Here is a 23509-nt window from a genome sequence, read left to right on the forward strand (position 1 = left end):
CCCCTTTCACATAGCAAGCCTCTGTGTGCGCTCCCCTCCCATACATTAAAAACACTTTTATATATATTAAACACCATTATAAATACTGAACATAAGAATGGCAATACTGGGTCAGACCAAAGGTCCATCCAGCCAGTATCCTGTCTACCGACAGTGGCCAGTGCCAGGTGCCCCAGAGGGAGTGAACCTAACAGGTAATCAAGTGATCTCTCTCCTGCCATCCATCTCCACTTTCTGACAAACCGAGGCTAGGAGCGCACTATTCCTTGCCCATTGTGGCTAATAGCCATTAATGGACTTAACCTCCATGAATTTATCCAGTTCTCTTTTAAACCTTGTTATGGTCCTAGCCTTCAGAACCTCCTCAGGCAAGGAGTTCCACAGTTTGACTGTGTGCTGAGTGAAGAACTTCCTTTTATTTGTTTTAAACCTGCTACCCATTAATTTCATTTGTTGGCCTCTAGTTCTTATATGATGGGAACAAGTAAATAACTTTTCCTTATTCACTTTCTCCACACCACTCATGATTTTATAGACCTCTATCATATCCCCCCTTAGTCTCCTCTTTTCCAGGCTGAAAAGTCCAAGCCTCTTTAATCTCTCCTCAATGGGACCCGTTCCAAAGCCCTCATCATTTTAGTTGCCCTTCTCTGAACCTTTTCTAATGCCAGTATATCTTTTTTGAGATGAGGGGACCACATCTGTACGCAGTATTCAAGATGTGGGCATACCATGGATTTATATAAGGGTAATAAGATATTCTCCGTCTTATTCTCTATCCCTTTTTTAATGGTTCCTAACATCCCGTTTGCTTTTTTGACTGCCGCTGCACACTGCATGGACGTCTTCAGAGAACTATCCATGATGACTCCAAGATCTTTCTCCTGATTAGTTGTAGCTAAATTAGCCCCCATCATATTGTATGTACAGTTGGGGTTATTTTTTTCAATGTGCATTACTTTACATTTATCCACGTTAAATTTCATTTGCCATTTTGTTGCCCAATCTCTTAGTTTTGTGAGATCTTTTTGAAGTTCTTCACAGTCTGCTTTGGTCTTGACTATCTTGAGCAGCTTAGGATCATCTGCAAATTTTGCCACCTCACTGTTTCCCCCTTTCTCCAGATTATTTATGAATAAGTTGAATAAGATTGGTCCTAGGACTGACCCTTGGGGACCACCACTAGTTACCCCTCTCCATTCTGAAAATTGACCATTTATTTCCTACCCTTTGTTCCCTGTCTTTTAACCAGTTCTCAATCCATGAAAGGATCTTCCCTCTTCTCCCATGACAACTTAATTTACGTAAGAGCCTTTGGTGAGACACCTTGTCAAAGGTTTTCTGGAAATCTAAGTACACTATGTCCACTGGATCCCCGTTGTTCACATGTTTGTTGACCCCCTCAAAGAACTCTAATAGATTAGTAAGACCTGATCTCCCTTTACAGAAACCATGTTGGCTTTTGCACAACAATTTATGTTCTTCTTTGTGTCTGACCATTTTATTCTTTACTATTGTTTCAACTAATTTGCCCAGTACTGACGTTAGACTTACCGGTCTGCAGTTGCCAAGATCACCTTTAGAGCCGTTCTTAAATATTGGCGTTACATTAACTATCTTCCACTCATCGGGTACAATAGCTGATTTAAAGGACAGGTTACAAACCATAGTTAATAGTTCCACAGTTTCACCTTTGAGTTCTTTCAGAACTCTTGGATGAATGCCATCTGGTCCCGGTGACTTGTTACTGTTAAGATTCTCAATTCCAAAACCACCTCTAGTGACATGTCAATCTGTGACAATTCCTCAGATTTCTCACCTACAAAAGACAGCTCAGGTTTGGGAATCTCCCTAACTTCCTCAGCTGTGAAGACTGAAGCAAAGAATTCATTTAGTTTCTCTGTGATGACTTATCGTCTTTAAGTGCTCCTTTTGTGTCTTGATCGTCCAGGGGCCCCACTGGTTGTTTAGCAGGCTTCCTGCTTCTGATGTACTTAAAAAACATTTTATTACCTTTTGAGTTTTTGGCTAGCTGTTCTTCAAACTCCTTTTTGGCTTCTCTTATTACATTTTTACATTTAATTTGGCAGTGTTTATGCGCCTTTCTATTTACCTCCCTAGGATCTGACTTCCACTTTTTAAAGGATGCCTTTTTGCCTCTCACTGCTTCTTTTACTTTGTTTAGCCATGGTGGCACTTTTTTGGTTCTCCTGCTATGTTTTTTAATTTGGGGTATACATTTAAGTTGAGTCTCTACTATGGTGTCTTTGAAAAGTGTCCATGCAGCTTGCAGGGATTTCACTCTAGTCACTGTACCTTTTAATTTCTGTTTAACTAACCTCCTCATTTTTGCATAATTCCCCTTTCTGAAATTAAATGTCACAGTGTTGGGCTGTTGAGGTGTTCTTCCCACCACAGGAATGTTAAATGTTGTTATATTATGGTCACTATTTCCAAGTGGTCCTGTTATAGTTACCTCTTGGACCAGATCCTGCGCTCCACTCAGGACTAGATCGAGAGTTGCCTCTCCCCTGGTGGGTTCCTGTACCAGCTGCTCGAAGAAGCAGTCATTTAAAGGATCGAGAAAGGTTGTCTCTGCATTTCGTCTTGAGGTGACATGTCCCCAGTCAAAATCCCTCACTATTATTGAGTTCTTTATTTTGATAGCCTCTCTAATCTCCCTTAGCATTTCATAGTCACTTACGCTGTCCTGGTCAGGTGGTCGATAATAGATCCCTACTGTTATAGTCTTATTAAAGCATGGAATTACTATCCATAGAGACAGGTTTCAGAGTAACAGCCGTGTTAGTCTGTATTCGCAAAAAGAAAAGGAGTACTTGTGGCACCTTAGAGACTAACCAATTTATTTGAGCATGAGCTTTCGTGAGCTACAGCTCACTTCATGCCACCATGTCAAGGTTCCTCCCCCACTCTGAACTCTAGGGTACAGATGTGGGGACCTGCATGAAAAACCTCCTAAGCTTATCTTTACCAGCTTAGGTCAAAAATTCCCCAAGGGACAAAATATTCCACCCTTTGTCCTTGGATTGGCCGCTACCACCACCAAACTAATACTGGTTACTGGGGAAGAGCTGTTTGGACACGTCTTTCCCCCCAAAATACTTCCCAAAACCTTGCACCCCACTTCCTGGACAAGGTTTGGTAAAAAGCCTCACCAATTTGCCTAGGTGACTACAGACCCAGACCCTTGGATCTTAAGAACAATGAACGATCCTCCCAACACTTGCACCCCCCTCTTTCCTGGGAAATGTTGGATAAAAAGCCTCACCAATTTGCATAGGTGACCACAGACCCAAACCCTTGGATCTGAGAACAATGAAAAAGCATTCAGTTTTCTTACAAGAAGACTTTTAATAAAAATAGAAGTAAATAGAAATAAAGAAATCCCCCCTGTAAAATCAGGATGGTAGATACCTTACAGGGTAATTAGATTCAAAACAGAGAGAACCCCTCTAGGCAAAACCTTAAGTTACGAAAAAGATAGACAGAAATAGTTATTCTATTCAGCACAGTTCTTTTCTCAGCCATTTAAAGAAATCATAATCTAACACATACCTAGCTAGATTACTTACTAAAATTTCTAAGACTCCATTTCCCGGCAAAGACAGAATATAGACAGACACACAGACCCTTTGTTTCTCTCCCTCCCCCCAGCTTTTGAAAGTATCTTGTCTCCTCATTGGTCATTTTGGTCAGGTGCCAGCGAGGTTACCTTTAGCTTCTTAACCCTTTACAGGTGAGAGGAGCTTTCCCCTGGCCAGGAGGGATTTCAAAGGGGTTTACCCTTCCCTTTATATTTGACACGCCCCCCAAATCTCAGCTAGGGTGAAACACTGGCTGGGATTTCTTCCTGGAGCTCTAGGAAAAACAGAGTTAATAAGACACATGCATCTCTAAATATACTACCAAGTACATAAAGACTAACAATATTTTCTACATCTCAAGGACGATTTTAACCAGTTGATTCTGGGAAACTTTCACGGGAGAGTGCATCAGCCACTTTGTTAGAAGCTCCTGAGATGTGTTGGATGTCGAAATCAAAATCTTGGAGAGCTAAACTCCACCGAAGAAGTTTTTTGTTAGTTTCTTTGACGGTGTGAAGCCACTTCAGTGTAGCATGGTCGGTTTGCAGGTGGAAACGCCGTCCCCAAACATATGGGAGTAGCTTTTCCAGAGCGTAGACAATGGCGTAACATTCTTTTTCATTGACTGACCAGTTGCTTTCCCTCTCAGACAGTTTTTTGCTGAGAAACACTACAGGGTGGAATTCTTGATCAGGTCCTTTCTGCATTAAAACTGCTCCCACACCACGCTCGGACGCATCTGTGGTTACTAGGAACGGTTTGTCAAAGTCTGGGGCCCTTAGTACAGGGTCAGACATGAGTGTCGGTTTAAGCTTGTTAAAGGCCTTCTGACACTTTTCGGTCCACTGAACAGCATTTGGCTGTTTCTTTTTGGTTAGGTCTGTCAGTGGGGCAGCGATTTGGCTGTAGTGCGGTACAAATCGTCTGTAATAACCGGCCAAGCCTAAGAAGGATTGAACCTGTTTCTTCGACTTTGAGACAGGCCACTTTTGGATGGCATCCACTTTGGCCTGTAGGGGGCTGATAGTTCCTTGACCCACCTGGTGTCCAAGGTAAGTCACTCTGTTTAGGCCTATTTGACACTTCTTAGCCTTAACAGTTAGTCCTGCCTCCCTTATGCGCTCAAAGACTTTTTGTAGATGTTCCAGGTGGTCTGCCCAGGAATCCGAAAATATGACCACATCGTCAAGGTAGGCGACTGCATATTCTCCTAATCCAGCTAGGAGACCATCTACAAGTCTTTGGAAGGTGGCAGGTGCATTTCGCAGCCCGAAAGGGAGTACATTAAATTCATACAGCCCGAGATGTGTGGTGAAGGCTGACCTTTCCTTGGCAGATTCATCTAGCGGTACCTGCCAGTACCCCTTGGTTAAGTCCAAGGTAGAGATGAACTGGGCCCGTCCCAGTTTCTCTAATAGTTCATCTGTGCGTGGCATTGGATAGTTGTCTGGGCGAGTTACAGCATTTAGTTTACGGTAGTCCACGCAAAAACGTATTTCCCCATCTGGTTTGGGAACTAGAACCACTGGAGATGCCTATGCACTTTCAGAGGGGCGGATTACACCCATCTGTAACATATCCTGGATCTCCCGTTCTATAGCAGTTTTAGCTTGAGGAAACACCCGGTAAGGTTGGACTCTAATTGGGTGAGCATTACCTGTGTCAATGGAGTGGTATGCCCATTCAGTCAGTCCTGGGGTGGCTGAGAACGTTGGCGCATAGCTAGTGCACAGCTCCTGAATCTGCTGTCGCTGCATACGCCCAAGGGTCATGGAGAGGATCATCTCTTCCACACCACCAGCACTTTTCCCTTCATAGTAGACACCTTCAGGCCACTCAGTGTCGTCTCCTCCCTGGGCTGTAAACTGACAAACCTTTAATTCTCTGGAATAAAAGGGCTTTAGAGAATTAATATGGTACACCTTAGGCTTTTGGTTGGAGGTGGGGAATACTATGAGATAATTAACAGCTCCCAGGCACTCCTGGACTGTGAATGGCCCTTCCCACGATGCTTCCATTTTATGGGCCTGGAGCGCCTTTAAGACCATGACCTGGTCCCCTACTTTGAAGGAACGCTCTCTGGCATGTTTATCATACCAGGCTTTTTGCTCTTTTTGAGCATCCTGTAAGTTTTCTTTAGCAAGGGCTAAAGAGGTTCGGAGGGTGTTTTGTAGGTTGGTTACAAAGTCCAGAATGTTAATTCCTGGAGAAGGTGTAAATCCCTCCCATTGCTGCTTCACCAACTGCAATGGCCCCTTAACCTCACGGCCATATACAAGTTCAAATGGGGAAAACCCTAAACTGGGGTGTGGTACAGCTCTGTAGGCAAAGAGCAACTGCTGCAATACTAGGTCCCAATCATTGGAGTGCTCATTTACGAATTTATGTATTATGGCCCCCAAAGTTCCATTAAACTTCTCCACCATGCCATTTGTTGGATGATGGTAAGGAGTGGCAACCAAGTGATTTACCCCATGAGCTTCCCAAAGGTTTTTCATAGTTCCTGCCAGGAAATTAGTCCCTGCATCTGTGAGGATGTCGGAGGGCCAACCTACCCTGGCAAAAATGTCTGCTAGTGCCTGGCACACACTTTTAGCCCTGGTGTTGCTTAGAGCTACTGCTTCTGGCCATCGGCTGGCAAAATCCATGAAAGTCAGTATGTACTGCTTTCCTCTGGGTGTCTTTTTCGGAAAAGGACCCAGAATATCCACAGCTACTCGTTGAAATGGAACTTCAATGATGGGGAGTGGCTGGAGAGGGGTTTTGACCTGGTCTTGGGGTTTTCCCACTCTTTGGCACACCTCACAAGACTGGACATAGGTAGAAACATCCTTGCCCATTCCCGTGGATTCGTTGAAGATTTTTGTTTCATTTGATTCTGCATTTTCTTTTGTACCCCGGAATGATTGTGTCCCTTTGATTGTCGTCACTCCACCAGGTTTCTGTGATGCCTATTATTTCAATATCCTCCTTTAACACGAGGCACTCTAGTTCACCCATCTTATTATTTAGACTTCTAGCATTTGTGTATAAGCACTTTAAAAACTTGTCACTGTTTATTTGTTTATTTTATTTTATATGCTGGTCGCAAAGTGCGGTTTGGGGTGGAGGCTGACAGCTTGTGACCCCCTCAGGGGTCCCGACCCCCAGTTTTGAGAACCCCTGTGCTACAGTCTTGCTAACATCTCTCCTCCATTGAGGAAAAGCAGCTCTACCAGGGCTCAGTCCCTTTAATCAACCTTTATGAGCAATATCATAGTACGGGGGGGGGGCAAACTTTTTGGCCTGGGGGCCACATTGGGGTTTCAGAACTGTATGGAGGGCCGGGTAGGGAAGGCTGTACATCCCCAAACCCTAACCCTATCAGTCCCTTCCCACTTCCTGCCCCCCTCAGAACCCCTCACCCATCCAACCCCCCCCCTGCTCCTTGTCCCCTGACCACCCCCTCTTGCGACCTCCTGCCCTTAACCCCCCCCCCCCCCCCGGACTCTACCCCCCACACTCCCTGACTGCCCCAACTCCTGTCCACACCCCTGCCCCCTGACAGGCCCCCCTGGGACCCCACCCCCATCCAACCCCCCCTCTAAAGCCCTTTTCAGAATGTGGGTCTGCGAACATAAGCGGAGGCCTCACAGCCGGAGAGAAGCAGCGGTTTCCCCTTGAAAGCGCCGTTTCTCTCCAGCCAGCTACGCAGCCGCCCGGTGCTCCTCCTGAGTCCTCCACCTGCGTTTCCCACCCTCCTGCCACCTGCACTGCCCGCCTGCTCCCCTGAGGCTGCAGATGAGCCTCCCTTCCTGCTCTCCCCTGCCCCCGCAGTGCAGCCCCCTCCCGCGCTGACGGCACTGCACGCTGAGGCTGTGGGAGAGGGGGGACAGCGGGAGAGGGGCCGGGGACTAGCCTCCCTGGCCAGGAGCTCAATAGCCAGGCAGGACGGTCCCATGGGCCGGATGTGGCCCGCAGGCCGTAGTTTGCCCACCTCTGTCCTAGTAGCTGATACCTGCACAGCAGCAATATGTTCATTTATACATACCTTCTCCAGTCACTGTGCCATCACTCAAGCCTCTTGTGATGATGCCAGCTTTGGCAAGTATTACAATCTCTGTCCACAGTATGCATCCGATGAAGTGAGCTCTAGCTCACGAAAGCTTATGCTCAAATAAATTGGTTAGTCTCTAAGGTGCCACAAGTCCTCCTTTTCTTTTTGCGAATCTCTGTTCAGATGATCCAAAGTCCTTCCGCTTTAAGGGAACTGTTGATGAGTCACCTGCAGTGAAATGTGTATGTGGACAATCACTGGAAGGAGAAAAAAGCATTTACTTAGCTGTACAGTAGCTGTTCTTTGAGGTGCTTCGTGCACAGATACAATACATGACCCTCGTACCTTCCTTACTACTTTGGATGTTACCTCTGTGACGTAACAGAGGAGTCAGCACCCACACCCCTTTTATGCCCTCACCTGAGAGCACAAAGAGAGCAGGGGTGCATGCGCTGTCTAGTGGTGCTACTGGCAAGAAGTCTCCGGCTGAAGTGGAGTGAATGCACATACATCTTCAGTGGACTGTACATGTGCACAACACCTCTCGAAGAACAGCCTTTACTGTACAGGTAAGTAAACTTTCTTTCTCGTTACTCCCGTGAATGAGTTTCACAGTTTTAGGCCAGCTCCTGGGAGGGCTCATTTGTGCACCTCCTAGTTTCTTGTGGTTGATAGTTCCATTTTTCATTGGTTCTTTGTTGTGATGGGCAGTTGTGATCACAGAGGCGAGGCAGTCCTTTGGGACTTAGGCATTGTCTACATAGGCAACTTACAGTGGTTTAGCTAAAATCAGTGTCTCCTTAATTTAGTGGAAACCCATGTGTAGACACACTTAAGATTTGTTTACTGTTGGCTCAGAAGCATAAGGGACGTAACTGTGTAGGTTTCAGTAATTTACCAAATTAAGCTAAATTGATTTAAACTAGTTTTTAAGTGTGTCCATACGGGGCTTTGTACGTGTTTAACCAAATCAGTGACAAAACTGATTGTAGCTAAACAGTGCAAGTTGTATATGTAGACCCGGGTGGCCAACCTAAGCCTGAAAAGGAGCTAGCATTTACCAATGTACATTGCCAAAGAGTCACAGTAATATGTCAGCAGCCCCCCATTAGCTCCCTCCCACCTGCTCTCAGCACCTCCTGCCCACCGGCAGCCCCGCTGATCAGCGCCTCCCTCCCCCCACCTCCCAATCAGCTGTTTCGTGGCGTGCAGGAGAAGCAAGGGCACGTCAGGCTCAGGGGAGGGGAGGGGACGGGAAGGGGTGGGGTTGGGGCAGGGCCTGGGGCAGAGCCAGGGATTGAGCAGTGAGCGCCCCCCCCTCTCCCCCGGCACATTGGAAAGTTGGTGCCTGTACAAGGAGCCGCATAGTAACCGCTGAAGAGCCGCACGTGGCTCCGGAGCCCCAGGTTGGCCACCCCTTGTGTAGACCAAACTTTAGGTAGCTTCAGGTGCTTCTATGTACAGCTTTAAAGATGATAACAGAACCCTTAAACTTGACTCTGTATCCCTTAGGGAGCTAGTGCATCACTGAGGGTTTGTCTAGACGTAGAGTTAGGGCATGGAAATCTGGGGTGTAAATCTACAGTGCACTGGTGTGCCACACATTTGCTGGTCATGTGGACCCTGCTACTGCACACCATGGAACTTCGTGCAGCAGCAAGGTCCACATGGCCAGTGAACGCATGGCACACCAGTGTGCTATAGATTTACATTCCAGCTTGCCCACTGTCCATCTAGACAAGCCATGAGGTGTTGTGTTCTAAATGGGCTGTTCATTTTGAACCAGTTAGTGTTTTATGGTTGGCATCTGCATTTCCGTGTATAATGCAATAATCAAACCCACAGGTTGCTAATGTGTGTATCACAGTGCCCAGGTCCAAGAGAAGAGGGCAATGCACTTGCTCCCTACTGGATACAGAGTCATGTTAGAAGGGTGGGACTGTTTTATATCTTGCTCTTGTCTCATTAGTCAGCCAGCAGATTGTAGGTGTTACTGATAATTAATAATGGTGCATACAAATAATATTTTTATCTGCCATTCTGAGAAACCACCACCTAACAATAAGGCACTCCCTTGCCAGCTATAGTGAAGCCAACCTGCTTTCACAGCATAATTGTGGATTCAGATTGGGAGAATAAGGCATAACTCAAATAATTTTTAGAAGTCCAAGTCCTATGCAGTGTTGGAGCTAAGTTATTTGAGGCTGTATCTGCGGTGAGCCAATGTGTCTGTCTAGGTACATATAAGAGAGCCTGTCATCCTAAGTGTCTGAGTGCCTTTCAAGGTAAAGTATAGTACATGGCAAGCATGGGCTTTATTTTAATGCTTTCTGGTTAGTTGTGAGATTGTCCGGGGAGCATAAGGTTCCTCGAAGACACTAATAATTGAAACAGTAGGTTTCTAAACCGCTGAGGGTTTGAATTGTCTTAGAGCTAGTTGCTTATGCTTCCAAAGACTGCGGGGGGGGGGGGGCTGTTTTTAGTTTTAATAAGTTAGTTCCCTCTTTCCTGTGACTATCTGAACCCTGCATGAGGAGGGTTGGCACATGGCTTGTGTTGGAGAATTGGCGGTGCTTGCTTTTCAAAGGGTATGTCTTCCCTGCAATTGGGAGAGACAGTTGCAGCACAGACAGTCATACACAAGTCAGCTTTGATCAGGATCACTCGCTAACGATAGCAGGGCAGCATGGGCTAGTGGCGCAAGTACAATCCTGCCTAGGGTCCTAGGTACATATTCAGGTGGCTAGCCCATGCCATCATATGGCTGGCTACCTTGTTGTTTTTATCAAGCTAACTCGATCAAAGCCTGCCGGTGTTATGCCTACACAGGCTATACCAATTGCAGTGTAGACCTATCCAAAGGGTGGAGTCACCCATCTCTGAGCAAGGTTAAATGACATGGTGTAAGATTGTAAGCTCCTTGGGGTAGGGAGTTCCTCTTTTTGTTGTGCAAAGTGCCTAGCACAGTGAGACCCTGGTCCATGGTTGGGGTCACTACCCCAATACAAATAAGTAATAACATGGTGGTAAAAAACTGCTGGCTTGTCTGCATTAGGGCTTCCAGTGGCGGATCTGTAGTGTTGGGAAACTTTAGGGGGTGGGGAAGCCAATGTAGACTCTGCCTAGTAGACTCTGGGAACAACAATTGTTTCTGTACTGGTTACTTGTGACCAAAGGCAGGGGTTCTCAACCTTTTACTTTCAGTATGTCTGGTTAAAGAGGCTGGGAGCTTTGAGATTGAAACACAAGTACTTCTTTGGGGTGCTGTGTTCTCAAAAACAATAAACGATTTGAGTCAGCCCTGTATTAACAAACACAGTCCCTGCCTTCACCTGGCAGGAAACCACCTTGTTTAAAAAAAATGTTATGATGAAGCAAAGAAGCTTTGTGCCATACCCTGAAGCTCACCAAACTTTTTTTATGGCATGGAGTGTCAGGAGAACTGGCTCCTTAGGTTCTAGTGGATCTGGAGGGCACCCAGCCGCTCTTTGCTGCTGTGCTGTTATGCAGGGGATGGCGTGAGGCAGAGGGAAGTCTTACATAACTGGATCCCAGATCATTTAAAGTTCAACGATCATAACTCCCCTTTTGGACTGCACCTGGAAGTGAATTAGTAGATGTTCTGAGCTCACAGCACCCCATCTCACTGCATTGGCTACACACTGGCACTTGCTTTCTGCTCTGGCTATGGCTTCTGGACGCTTTGCAGATGTCGCCTTAAAATGAGCAGATTGCCATAATCCAGCCTGAAGGTGACATAGTCATAGATGACTGAGATCTTCATTCAAGAGGAACAGTTCAGGGCAGCCTGGTCAGATTTAGATGAGAATGGAATTACTAGCTGTTGCTACTTTAAGATCCAGGAGCACCCAGGAGCCAGCATGATACTGTAGCTGAATCATGTTGGCAGAATGAGCATATACCCATAGTAATGCCCCTCAGCCTCGGCCCTTTCTGTTCTGTTCTATATAGGTTTCTTATACTGCTCTCTCAGGACTGTAATATCTAAGTGTCTTGCAGTCGTGCGATAAGCAACGTGACTAATGTCTGGTCACCTGATGCTTTCTTTTTTTATCAAAAAGAAAAGGAGTACTTCTGGCACCTTAGAGACTAACCAAGTTATTTGAGCATGAGCTTTCGTGAGCTACAGCTCACTTCATCGGATGCATACTGTGGAAACTGCAGAAGACATTATATACACAGAGACCATGAAACAAGAAGGCAGAGAAACAGCAGCTGGGTTTTAACACACCCAAAAAAGCTGAGTGTCGTCGTCTTCCTGGTAGTACTGCAGGTCCTTGAAATCTGTTCCCCCTAGTGACGCGTGCTCACTGAACAGGAAGGGAGAGAGAATGGAACGTGCAGGGGCCCTTGGACATAGTTGTGAGCATTTACTCTGGTCTGTCTTTGCTGGAGGGACTATAACCATTTTAAAGGTCTGGCATGGAAGTCTTAGGGTCACAGTGACATGGAAGGCTGCGGATAGATCTAATAATTACGATGGATCGATTATCTGCATTCTGTGCTAGGAGGAAAAGATGAGGCACAACTAACCGTTCAGTCTCTGTGCCCTCCCTGTATTTAAATTCATATTGATAGGGTTCCAGGGAATCTGTGTGGTGGCCACAATCCCTTTTTCCCAATAGTATTCCTCAAAAGAAGGGAGTTCCAGCCTTTGTAATAAGCAGTGCAGCTGTTGCTGTTCAGGTAATTTTGAGCTAGAGCGTAACAGCTGGCATTAGCCATTCTTGTCCATGTGTCCCACGTCTTATCCCTAATTTTCATTCATCTGGAGGGGAAAGATTTAGATCAGAAGTGGTGGAACACAACTTGTTCAGCATCTCTAGTGCATCCAGTAGCAGTTCTGGTCTCAGAACTCAGCCAGAGAAGATGCTGATAGTTACCACCTTTCTCACTCATACAGTATCCAACATGCTTAGTCAATCCGTCTCCCCTAAGGCACATACATATTGAACAGGAAGGGTGAGATTGTTCGCGGCTGGTGGGGGGTTGTCAGAGAAGTACTTTGAAAACTCTTCTGAGAGAAACTCCAGTCCGTTGGTGTTAAGGCTTCCTAGATTTACCTAGATTCACGTCTCAGCACTGGTTTGGGCGTCACTGACTCAGTGGTGGAATAAAATTGCAATGTAGACTCTGTTATGTCATAGGAGACTAAATATTCTGTTTTCTGTAGTCAATGGGATGTGGAGTAAGCTTTCTGCAGAGGGCCTTGTGAGCAGAAAAGGGTGCATGTCCCTATCTGAGGGAAATACCAGTGTGTGGCTGGTGCTTTTATGGATAGAGAAAGAGACAGGTTGTGTACAAGGAAGGGTGGATTGGATAGGAACTAACAGAGTAGAGGAGAATGATCATACAACCCACTTACTTTGTTCAGATGTGTGTAGTTTTCCGAATTTGTGTAGTCCTGCCTACTGTGTTTTGGTTTGCCAGTCGTCTTTCCCTTAGATCTATACAGGACACTGACAGAGGTTTTTGGGCCTTCACATTCACAGGTCAATGTCAAGGTGATTGAACCAGAATAACTCTGCCAAACTGTTTTTGTTTTTGTTTGTTCATGGTTGTCTCAGCTGATGTTTTTCCAGTAATAGGAGTTTACTGCTGTGGCAATAAAATGGTTTGAGCATTTGAACAGTTCTGGTGAAGGGAATGCTCCACTTGAACATACCCATTACGGCTACCAAGATATCTGATAAATTACAAAAGGTCCTAGAAATATTGAGCCCAGCAGCCACTCTGGAAATCTCCATCCCTGTTGATTTATAAGCAGCTAAGAGGTTAAATGATGATCACACTATGCAACAGAAGCCAGAAAGCTTGACAATGTGGGCAGAAAGATGGACTCGGGTACACTAGGAATCATGGTGCCAATGATCAGATCTTTCTGGCTGATATAATCAGCTACATCTTTTTGGAGTGCATGCTCCCTTTACTTGATTCCTTCCTGGAGTTTCAAAGGAAGGGAGCAAGAGCCATCATTGCTCAGGGCCACAGAGTTTTTAGGTGAGCACTACTACAAAGCCCCGTGTGCCCCTGCCTCCTCTAAAGCTTGTTATGATGCATCAGGTAGATCAGCAGGAATTCTGATGGCTGACTTTACTCTCTGCCAGTAATATTAGCTTAAGTCGATCAGCCTATTTGTGGCTCAGACCTGCATAGAAGATCTCCCCTTGGAGAATGACCATTTGTTTAACAGCAAAACTGGTAAGAATTTGTAGGATAGATATTATCTGCAGTCTTTGGGGTTGAGTCCTCCTAGCCAGAGAAGGAGACACCCCATTTTGTTTTTTATTTGATTTGATTTGTTTGTTTTCAATTTCGGAGGCATTATCTTTCATCTGGTTCCTTTTGCCCCCTCTTCTCCAGAAGTCTAAGAGAAGAAACTGTGTAAAAGGAGACACTGTCAACAAAGATCCAGGTCTTTTGTTGCTTGTTCTTCCTGAACAACCAGCTAGATTTGAATTTGATGGGTTGCCTGTGTGCTTCCCCCCTTCCCTTCTCCATTCTGAGGGCGTTTGGACCATGCTTTTTTTGCCTCTGTCTTCACGAACAAGGTCAGCTTCCAGACTACTGCACTGGGCAGCACAGCATGGGGAGGAGGTGACCAGCCCTCTGTGGAGAAAGAGGTGGTTCGGGACTATTTAGAAAAGCTGGACGTGCACAAGTCCATGGGGCCGGATGCGCTGCATCAGAGAGTGCTAAAGGAATTGGCGGCTGTGATTGCAGAGCCATTGGCCATTATCTTTGAAAACTCATGGCGATCCGGGGAAGTCCCGGACGACTGGAAAAAGGCTAATGTAGTGCCCATCTTTAAAAAAGGGAAGGAGGAGGATCCTGGGAACTACAAGCCAGTGAGCCTCACCTCAGTCCTTGGAAAAATCATGGAGCAGGTCCTCAAGGAATCAATTCTGAAGCACTTAGATGAGAGGAAAGTGATCAGGAACAGTCAGCATGGATTCACCAAGGGCAAGTCGTGCCTGACTAATCTAATTGCCTTCTATGACGAGATAACTGGCTCTGTGGATGAGGGAAAAGCGGTGGACGTGTTGTTCCTTGACTTTAGCAAAGCTTTTGACACGGTCTCCCACAGTATTCTTGCCAGCAAGTTAAAGAAGTATGGGCTGGATGAATGGACGATACGGTGGATAGAAAGCTGGCTAGATCATCGGGCTCAACGGGTAGTGATCAATGGCTCCATGTCTGGTTGGCAGCCGGTATCAAGTGGAGTGCCCCAAGGGTCGGTCCTGGGGCCGGTTTTGTTTGATATCTTCATTACTGATCTGGAGGATGGTGTGGATTGCACCCTCAGCAAGTTTGCAGATGACACTAAACTGGGAGGAGAGGTAGATACGCTGGAGGGTGGGGATAGGATACAGAGGGCCCTAGACAAATTAGAGGATTGGTCCAAAAGAAATCTGATGAGGTTCAACAAGGACAAGTGCAGAGTCCTGCACTTAGAACGGAAGAACCCCATGCACCGCTACAGACTAGGGACCGAATGGCTAGGCAGCAGTTCTGCAGAAAAGGACCTAGGGGTTACAGTGGACGAGAAGCTGGATATGAGTCAACAGTGTGCCGTTGTTACCAAGAAGGCCAATAGCATTTTGGGATGTATATGTGGGGCACTGCCAGCAGATCGAGGAACGTGATCGTTCCCCTCTATTCGATATTGGTGAGGCCTCATCTGGAGTACTGTGTCCAGTTTTGGGCCCCACACTACAAGAAGGATATGGAAAAATTGGAAAGAGTCCAGAGGGCAACAAAAATGATTAGGGGTCTGGAACACATGACTTACGAGGAGAGGCTGAGGGAACTGGGATTGTTTAGTCTGCAGAAGTGAAGAATGAGGGGGGATCTGATAGCTGCCTTCAACTACCTGAAAGGGGGTTCCAAAGAGGATGGATCTAGACTGTTCTCAGTGGTAGCTGATGACAGAACAAGGACTAATGGTCTCAAGTTGCAGTGGGGGAGGTTTAGGTTGGATATTAGGAAAAACTTTTTCACTAGGAGGGTGGTGAAACACTAGAATGCATTACCTAGGGAGGTGGTGGAATCTCCTTCCTTAAACATTTTTAAGGTCAGGCTTGACAAAGCCCTGGCTGGGATGATTTAATTGGGGATTGGTCCTGCCTTGAGCAGGGGGTTGGACTAGATGACCTCCTGAGGTCCCTTCCAACCCTGATATTCTATGATTCTGTGATTTCCTTGTGGTATGGCATGAAATTACCAGAAATCTCTGTGTGTTGGCGATAAGCCAGTTCTCTTCCATGTAGTACTCCTACTGTCTATTCCACTACAGACAGCCCTCTCACAAGATATTGCTCAGAGCTAAAGTGGGTTCTTTATTAAGGGTGAGAGCAATAGAAGTGCCAATGCAGTGCAAAGGAAATGTCTTTGTACTGCAAGAGAGGTGGCCTTCATATCAGACCAGCTCATGGAAAGTAACTGCACTTTTGAATGTGAGAGAATCTCTACTAATGCAAAGAATCGGCCTTTCTGTAGCCCAAGAGCGTTCACTGAATGCCTCGTAGCATACCTAAAACACCCAGGGAGTAAGTGGGTCTCTACCAAGAAAACTGTCTGATGTGGATTGGCAATCTCCAAGCCATAAAGGAATCCCTTGGTTTCCAGTCCTGAGGTATAAACTGGGAAAAAAATATTCAGGGCGAGCCTGAATTCAATACAAGTAAAGCTTTCCTTCTAGAAAAGAGGATTCCTCAGGTCTGGTCTACACTACGGGGTTAGGTCGAATTTAGCCACATTAGGTCGATTTAAAAATGACTGCATCCACACAACCAACCCCATTCTGTCAACCTAAAGGGCTCTTAAAATTGACTTCTATGCTCCTCCCCAACGTGGGGACTAGCACTAAAATCAACCTTGCTAGGTCAAATTTGGGGTAATGCGGAAGCAAATTGATGGTATTGGCCTCCAGGAGCTATCCCAGAGTGCTCCATTGTGACTGCTCTGGACAGCACTTTGAACTCCAGTGCACTAGCCAGGTACACAGGAAAAGCCCCGGGAACTTTTGAATTTAATTTCCTGTTTGGTCAGCATGGCGAACTCAGTAGCACAGGTGACCATGCAGTCCCCCCAGAATTGTAGTATGTAGAATGTTTCTACACTCCCCCTATCATCTCGGTCCCTGAGGTTATCACAGATTAGAAGGCGAAAAAAACGCACTCACGATTACGTTTTCCGAGCTCATGCAGTCCTCCCACACTGATAGGGCAAAACTTAATGCATGGAGGCATTCAGTGGCAGAGGCCAGGAAAGAATTAAGTGAGCGTGAAGAGCGGAGGCAGGATGCGATGATGAAGCATCTGTTGAGGGAGCAAACGGTCATGATGAAGTGTCTGTTGAGGGAGCAAACGGACATGATGAAGCGTCTGTTGGAGCTGCAGGAAAGCCAACAAGAGCACAGACCCCTGCTGCATCCACTGTATAACTGCCTACCCTCCTCCCCATGTTCCATAGCCTCCTCACCCAAACGCCCAAGAACGCAGAGGGGAAGGCTCTGGGCACCCAGCCACTCCACTCCAGAGGATGGCCCAAGCAACAGAAGGCTGTCATTCAAACAGTTTGGTTTTTAGTGTGGCTACGATAAGCAATGTGGCCTTGTCCTTCCCTCCTCCCCCACCCCACCTGGGCTACCTTGTCCATTATCTCATTTTTTTTTTTTAGTTAATAAAGAAAGAATTATGGTTTCAAAACAATAGTTACTTTATTTCGAAGGGGGGAGAGTGGCTGGCTTACAGGGAATTAAAATCAACAAAGGGGGCAGGTTTGCATCAAGAAGAAACACACACAACTGTCACACCAAAGCCTGGCCAGTCATGAAACTGGTTTTCAAAGCCTCTTTGATGCTGCTCTTCTAATCACCCTGGTGTCTGGCTGCTCAAAATTGGACACCAGGCAATTTGCCTCAACCTTCCACCCCACTATAAACGTCTCTCCCTTACTCTCACAGGTATTGTGGAGCACACAGCAAGCAGCAATAACAATGGGAATGTTGGTTGCGCTGAGGTCTGACCTAGTTAGCAAACAGCGCCAGCGAGCTTTTAAACGTTCAAAGGCGCATTCTACCACCATTCTGCACTTGCTGAGCCTATAGCTGAACTGCTCCTACTACTGTCCAGGCTTCATGAGCCATGGGAGCAAGGGGTAGAGTGGGGTAGGTGCGACTGTGCAGTGCTGCTGGCTGGGAGAGCAGCCTGAGGCAGAAGCTTCCAACTCTCATGATATTCCAGGCAGGACTGAATCTCCATGAGACAAAAGTTAAAGAAGAGAATGACCTGGAGTCTCTGGCTCCCATTCGGTGCTCTAAGAGGAGGATAGCCATGTCTGTCCAGGCGCCCCGATCGACCTCACCGAGGTCTGCAGGAGCATCCAGGAGATATATGACAGCTGTCCGTCCTACTGTACCATCTGCCACGAAGGGAAGGAGCTGCTGCTGTGTAGCAATGCAGTACTGCATCTGCCAGCAGCACCCAGAAGACATACGGTGACAGCGAACTGAGCAGGCTCCATGCTTGCCGTGGTATGGCGTCTGCACGGGTAACCCAGGAAAATGGGCGTGAAATGATTGCCGCTGCTTTCACGGAGAGAGGGAGGGAGGGGGGGCCTAACGACATGTACCCAAAACCACCCGCAACGATGTTTTTGCCCCATAAGGCATTGGGAGCTTAACCCAGAATTCCAGTGGGTAGCGGAGACTGCGGGAACTGTGGGATAGCTACCCACAGTGTACTGCTCTGTAAATCGATGCTAGCCACGGTAGTGAGGACACATTCCGCCAACTTAATGCACTTAATGTGGACATATACAATCAACTGTATAAAATTGGTTTCTAAAAATCGACTTCTATAAAATTGACCTAATTTCATAGTGTAGACATACCCTCAATGACCGCATGTCCACCCAGTCTTCCCTGTCCTCCCCTTTGGCTCCAGCTCTGTCTGTGTGTGCATCTGTGAAATGCAGCAGTGTAGTGTAAAACTTTCTGGGGTTTGCGTAAAATAAAAGTTAAACAGGAGATGGTTTTCCCATCTGGTTGTCTGTAACAGTTTAGATGTATTTCATTTAGATCCTTCTGCCAGCTTCATATATGGTTATATTACCATTTTAGGAAAAAGAAAAGGAGTACTTGTGGCACCTTAGAGACTAACCAATTTATTTGAGTATAAGCTTTCGTGAGCTACAGCTCACTTCATCGGATGCATACTGTGGAAAGTGTAGAAGATCTTTTATACACACAAAGCATGAAAAAATACCTCCCCCCACCCCGCTCTCCTGCTGGCAATAGCTTATCTAAAGTGATCACTCTCCTTACAATGTGTATGATAATCAAGGTGGGCCATTTCCTGCTCAAATCCAGGGTTTAACAAGAACGTCGGGGGGGGGGGGGTAGGAAAACACCAGGGGAAATAGGTTACCTTGCATAATGACTTAGCCACTCCCAGTCTCTATTCAAGCCTAAGTTAATTGTATCCAATTTGCAAATGAATTCCAATTCAACAGTTTCTCGCTGGATCTGGATTTGAAGTTTTTTTGTTGAAGAATTGCAACTTTCATGTCTGTAATCGCGTGACCAGAGAGATTGAAGTGTTCTCCGACTGGTTTATGAATGTTATAATTCTTGACGTCTGATTTGTGTCCATTTATTCTTTTACGTAGAGACTGTCCAGTTTGACCAATGTACATGGCAGAGGGGCATTGCTGGCACATGATGGCATATATCACATTGGTGGGTGTGCAGGTGAACGAGCCTCTGATAGTGTGGCTGATGTTATTAGGCCCTGTGATGGATTTGAGCTGGAATTGGCCCACCTTGATTGTAAGGAGAGTGGTCACTTTAGATAAGCTATTGCCAGCAGGAGAGTGGATTGGTGTGTGTGTGTGTGTGTGTGAGTTGGGGGCGGAGGGGGGGTTGAGAGAACCTGGATTTGTGCTGGAAATGGCCCAACTTGATTATCATACACATTGTAAGGAGAGTGATCACTTTAGATAAGCTATTGCCAGCAGGAGAGTGGGGTGGGGGAGGTATTTTTTCATGTTTTGTGTGTATAAAAGATCTTCTACACTTTCCACAGTATGCATCTGATGAAGTGAGCTGTAGCTCACGAAAGCTTATGCTCAGATAAATTGGTTAGTCTCTAAGGTGCCACAAGTACTCCTTTTCTTTTTGCGAATACAGACTAACACGGCTGTTACCCTAAAATGGTAGGTTTCAGAGTATCTCACACACCTTTCTCCTACAAAAAGAAAAGGAGTACTTGTGGCACCTTAGAGACTAACACATTTATTTGAGCATAAGCTTTCGTGAGCTACAGCTCACTTCATCGGATGCATTCAGTAGAAAATACAGTGAGGAGATTTATATACATAAAGAACATGAAACAATGGGTGTTACCATACACACTGTAACGAGAGTGATCACTTAAGGTGAGCTATTACCAGTAGGAGAGCTGGGGGGGGGACGACGGACGGACCTTTTGTAGTGATAATCAAGGTGGGCCATTTCCAGCAGTTGACAAGAACATCTGAGGAACAGTGGGGGGTGAGGAGGGGATAAACAAGGGGAAATAGTTTTACTTTGTGTAATGACCCATCCACTGCCAGTCTTTATTCAAGCCTAAGTTAATTGTATCCAGTTTGTAAATTAATTCAAATTCAGCAGTGTCTCGTTGGAGTCTGTTTTGAAGTTTTTTTTTGTTGAAGAATTGCAACTTTTAGGTCTGTAATCGAGTGACCAAAGATATTGAAGTGTTCTCCAACTGGTTTTTGAATGTTATAATTCTTGACGTCTGATTTGTGTTCATTTATTCTTTTACGTAGAGACTGTCCAGTTTGACCAATGTACATGGCAGAGGGGCATTGCTGGCACATGATAGCATATATCACATTGGTGGATGTGCAGGTGAACAAGCCTCTGATAGTGTGGCTGATGTGATTAGGCCCTATGATGGTGTCCCCTGAATAGATATGTGGACACAGTTGGCAACGGGCTTTGTTGCAAGGATAGGTTCCTGGGTTAGTGGTTCTGTTGTGTGGTGTGTGGTTGCTGGTGAGTATTTGCTTCAGGTTGGGTGGCTGTCTGTCAGCAAGGACTGGCCTGTCTCCCAAGATCTGTGAGAGTGATGGGTCATCCTTCAGGATAGGTTGTAGTTCCTTGATGATGCGTTGGAGAGGTTTTACATAGGGACTGAAAGTGATGGCTTCCTCCTACAGTAACTTTTATATTCTCAAGTTTGTTTTCTAAGCAGGGATTTACCCTGGGTTTCTACATAATTCATTATTCTCCCCCTCAAAAGTCTGTGACATTTTCATCAATTCCATAGGCTTTCTTTGCAGAAATTTTGGGCAGCAGTGAATATAGAGCTTAAGCCTGGGTTTTCTCGTCACAGTACTGGGAGTTCTTTTCACTCCACACTCAGCAGAGTTGTGGGCCACAACTGCTCTCTCAGGGTGAAGTGATCATGATTCCACCTTCTTTTTCTGAAATGAACCAGTAAGGTTATAGTGTTCCTTATTGGATTAATCTATCAGAAAAAAATGTAACCTATGACTTGGCTTGACTGTTAGGAGAGATGCAAGATGGGATTCTGGAAGCTTGGGGTCTTCTGTATCAATGAGCTGTACCCCAAGTAATCATTACAGAATTCAGGGGATGGGCTCTCATGTAAAGAGCAGCCTTGATGTGACCTAGAAATAATCTGCCCACAGGTCGGACACAATGGCAGTGTATGTGACATGAATGTAAATAAAGACGTCTGGCTCCTTATTGCCCTACCACTCAGAATGGGGTTTGTTTGTATTTTGCGGAGGGGATGGGGCTAGGTTCATGAAGGGTTGTGGGGAAAGGTAAGAGCTGTTAGTAATTGGATGCAAAAGGAATGAACAGCTTGTCTGTTAATCAGCACTGAGTTTAGTTTGGAGAAAGTAGCAAATTGGCTCCTTTTAGGTTGAGGCGGGTTGTAAAGAAGGACTTTGGGGCTGAGGGTGATAGTTTAGCAACAAGCACAGGCGGTTGTGCATGCCACCTGCTGGAAAGCTGCTTACTCTCTCTCGCCCCCTCTTCTGAAAGTCCCCATGCGGGAGTGGTATAGGGAAAAATATGTTCATATAACAAAGGTTAACAAAAATGCAACATACTGTTTTTTCCCTGCTAGGTTTCCCCATGTCCGTGACGTGCTGGCCGAGGCTCTGCGGCTCCTCCCCACCCTTGGAGCAGCCAGTCGCTACCTTTTGGACTCCGTGATCCCTGACGGACGTCATGAGCATTGCAATCGCTCTGGGAGTCACCACACCAGATACATCCTACTCAGATATGGCTGCAGGATCCGAGTAAGTGGTGTTTCCTCTGAATGCATGTGAGTGAATGCAGAGGCAGAGGTGAGCTCCTTTTCAGACTCCAGCATGTCTGGCAAACTCAGAATGGAGGGAACAGATGAACTTGAGACCACAATTAGGGGAAGGGGGAGCTCCAAAGGTATCGAATTCCTCCTTCCCAAGGCCAATACAAAAGATATATGCTGCCCCCTTTGAACAGGCTCCGGGGTGAACATCCTTGTGGGAAATCCTCAAGTGCCCCCTTTGCATGAGCCTTGGTTGTGGGTGCTGAAGTTCTCCACATGGTTCTGTTTTTTGACCCTGTGGCAGGACTGTTGTTTCAGACTCTGGTGAGTAGCTGTCTGGTAAAATTTCAAACTTTTTCAGTATTTTTCTCTTCCTCTCTTAAAATCTCTTTTGTATGGTGTTGCTAGTGCAGATAGCTGTAATGTTCTACCCCAAAGGAGGCTTCATTTAGGGTGGGTTAAGAGAGTCTGGTGTGTCATTACCTGGAGTACAAACTGGACCATTGAACAGCTGTGTCCCCTTAATTCTCTAGCCTAGGGTGCCTTTTACACCTCTGTGCTGTCAGAACATCCATATCTGGCCTGCTCACACAGCCGTCAGCATGCAGATTCATTCCCAGCTAAATACATGAGCACTGTAACCGGTCACTCATGAATTACATACAGGGCAACACCTGCAAATTCTTAGTCCCAGCCTTGTTCCCCCAGAAATGTGCATGCTACCGAACAGCGCAAGCTCCATCATTTCATCAAAGGAAAATGATGTATGCACCAGCCTGGCTTATCTCAAATGGAGCTTCCACACACTTTAATCCAAACACACTGGTTAAGATAAAAAAAAATAAGATAAGTTTATTAACTACAGAAAGATAGATTTTAAGTGGTTACAAGTGATAATGCATAAAAGTCAAGACTGGCTACAAAAGAAATAACAGTAATATGCAAGCTGATACCTAACTGACACTCTGCACCTCAAAATAGCACCCTTAAACCTCCATGTTCAATTCTATGCCTTGTGAAGTATCATTTCAGAAGTCTTGATTTGTTGAACATTACTATCCCATTGAATTGTGTGTTCCTATTGCATCTGAAGTTACGAAGTATTGCTGTGTGTTACTGAAATATGTTGTGAGCTTGGGAGATGTCCACAGCCAGCTTTTCAGGGGCAACAAAGGAGCACCTAATGAGACAGATTTACATCAGGATTAGCCAGACATGATTTGATGGCCCATTCAGGGAATCCACTCTTCCAGTGGCCATCTCAGAGACTCCTCAGCAGGCAGGTACACTGTGGAGGTGGCCTAACTCATGTGACACAGCAAGAATCTTTCTAGCAGCTGGAGGAAAGTATAAAAGAGGGATAGTAACATCACCACTTGACCTCTCTCCTCCCTCATCTTAACACCTGGAATATTACCTGGAAGACAAAGACTTTGAACTGGGGAGATTGGTCCCAGGCTCAAAGGAAGTACAGCCTTTGTATTAAGGACTGT

At 45.9% G+C, this 23509-nt stretch overlaps 1 protein-coding gene across 2 annotated transcripts in view; it reads left to right on the forward strand.

Moving 5' to 3' along the window:
• Positions 1-23509, forward strand: part of SETD5 (SET domain containing 5) — a 173355-nt gene that overhangs the window by 48730 nt on the left and 101116 nt on the right. For both annotated transcript variants that reach the window (XM_084634172.1, XM_084634171.1), the window contains exon 2: positions 21831-22005. In XM_084634172.1, coding sequence (XP_084490298.1) covers positions 21935-22005 — 71 coding nt within the window. In that variant the 5' untranslated portion in view covers positions 21831-21934. The remainder of the gene's footprint in view (positions 1-21830; positions 22006-23509) is intronic.

This window comes from Lepidochelys olivacea (genome assembly GCF_965140295.1).
Source record: "Lepidochelys olivacea isolate rLepOli2 genome assembly, chromosome: 7".
Lineage (NCBI taxonomy): Eukaryota > Metazoa > Chordata > Testudines > Cheloniidae > Lepidochelys > Lepidochelys olivacea.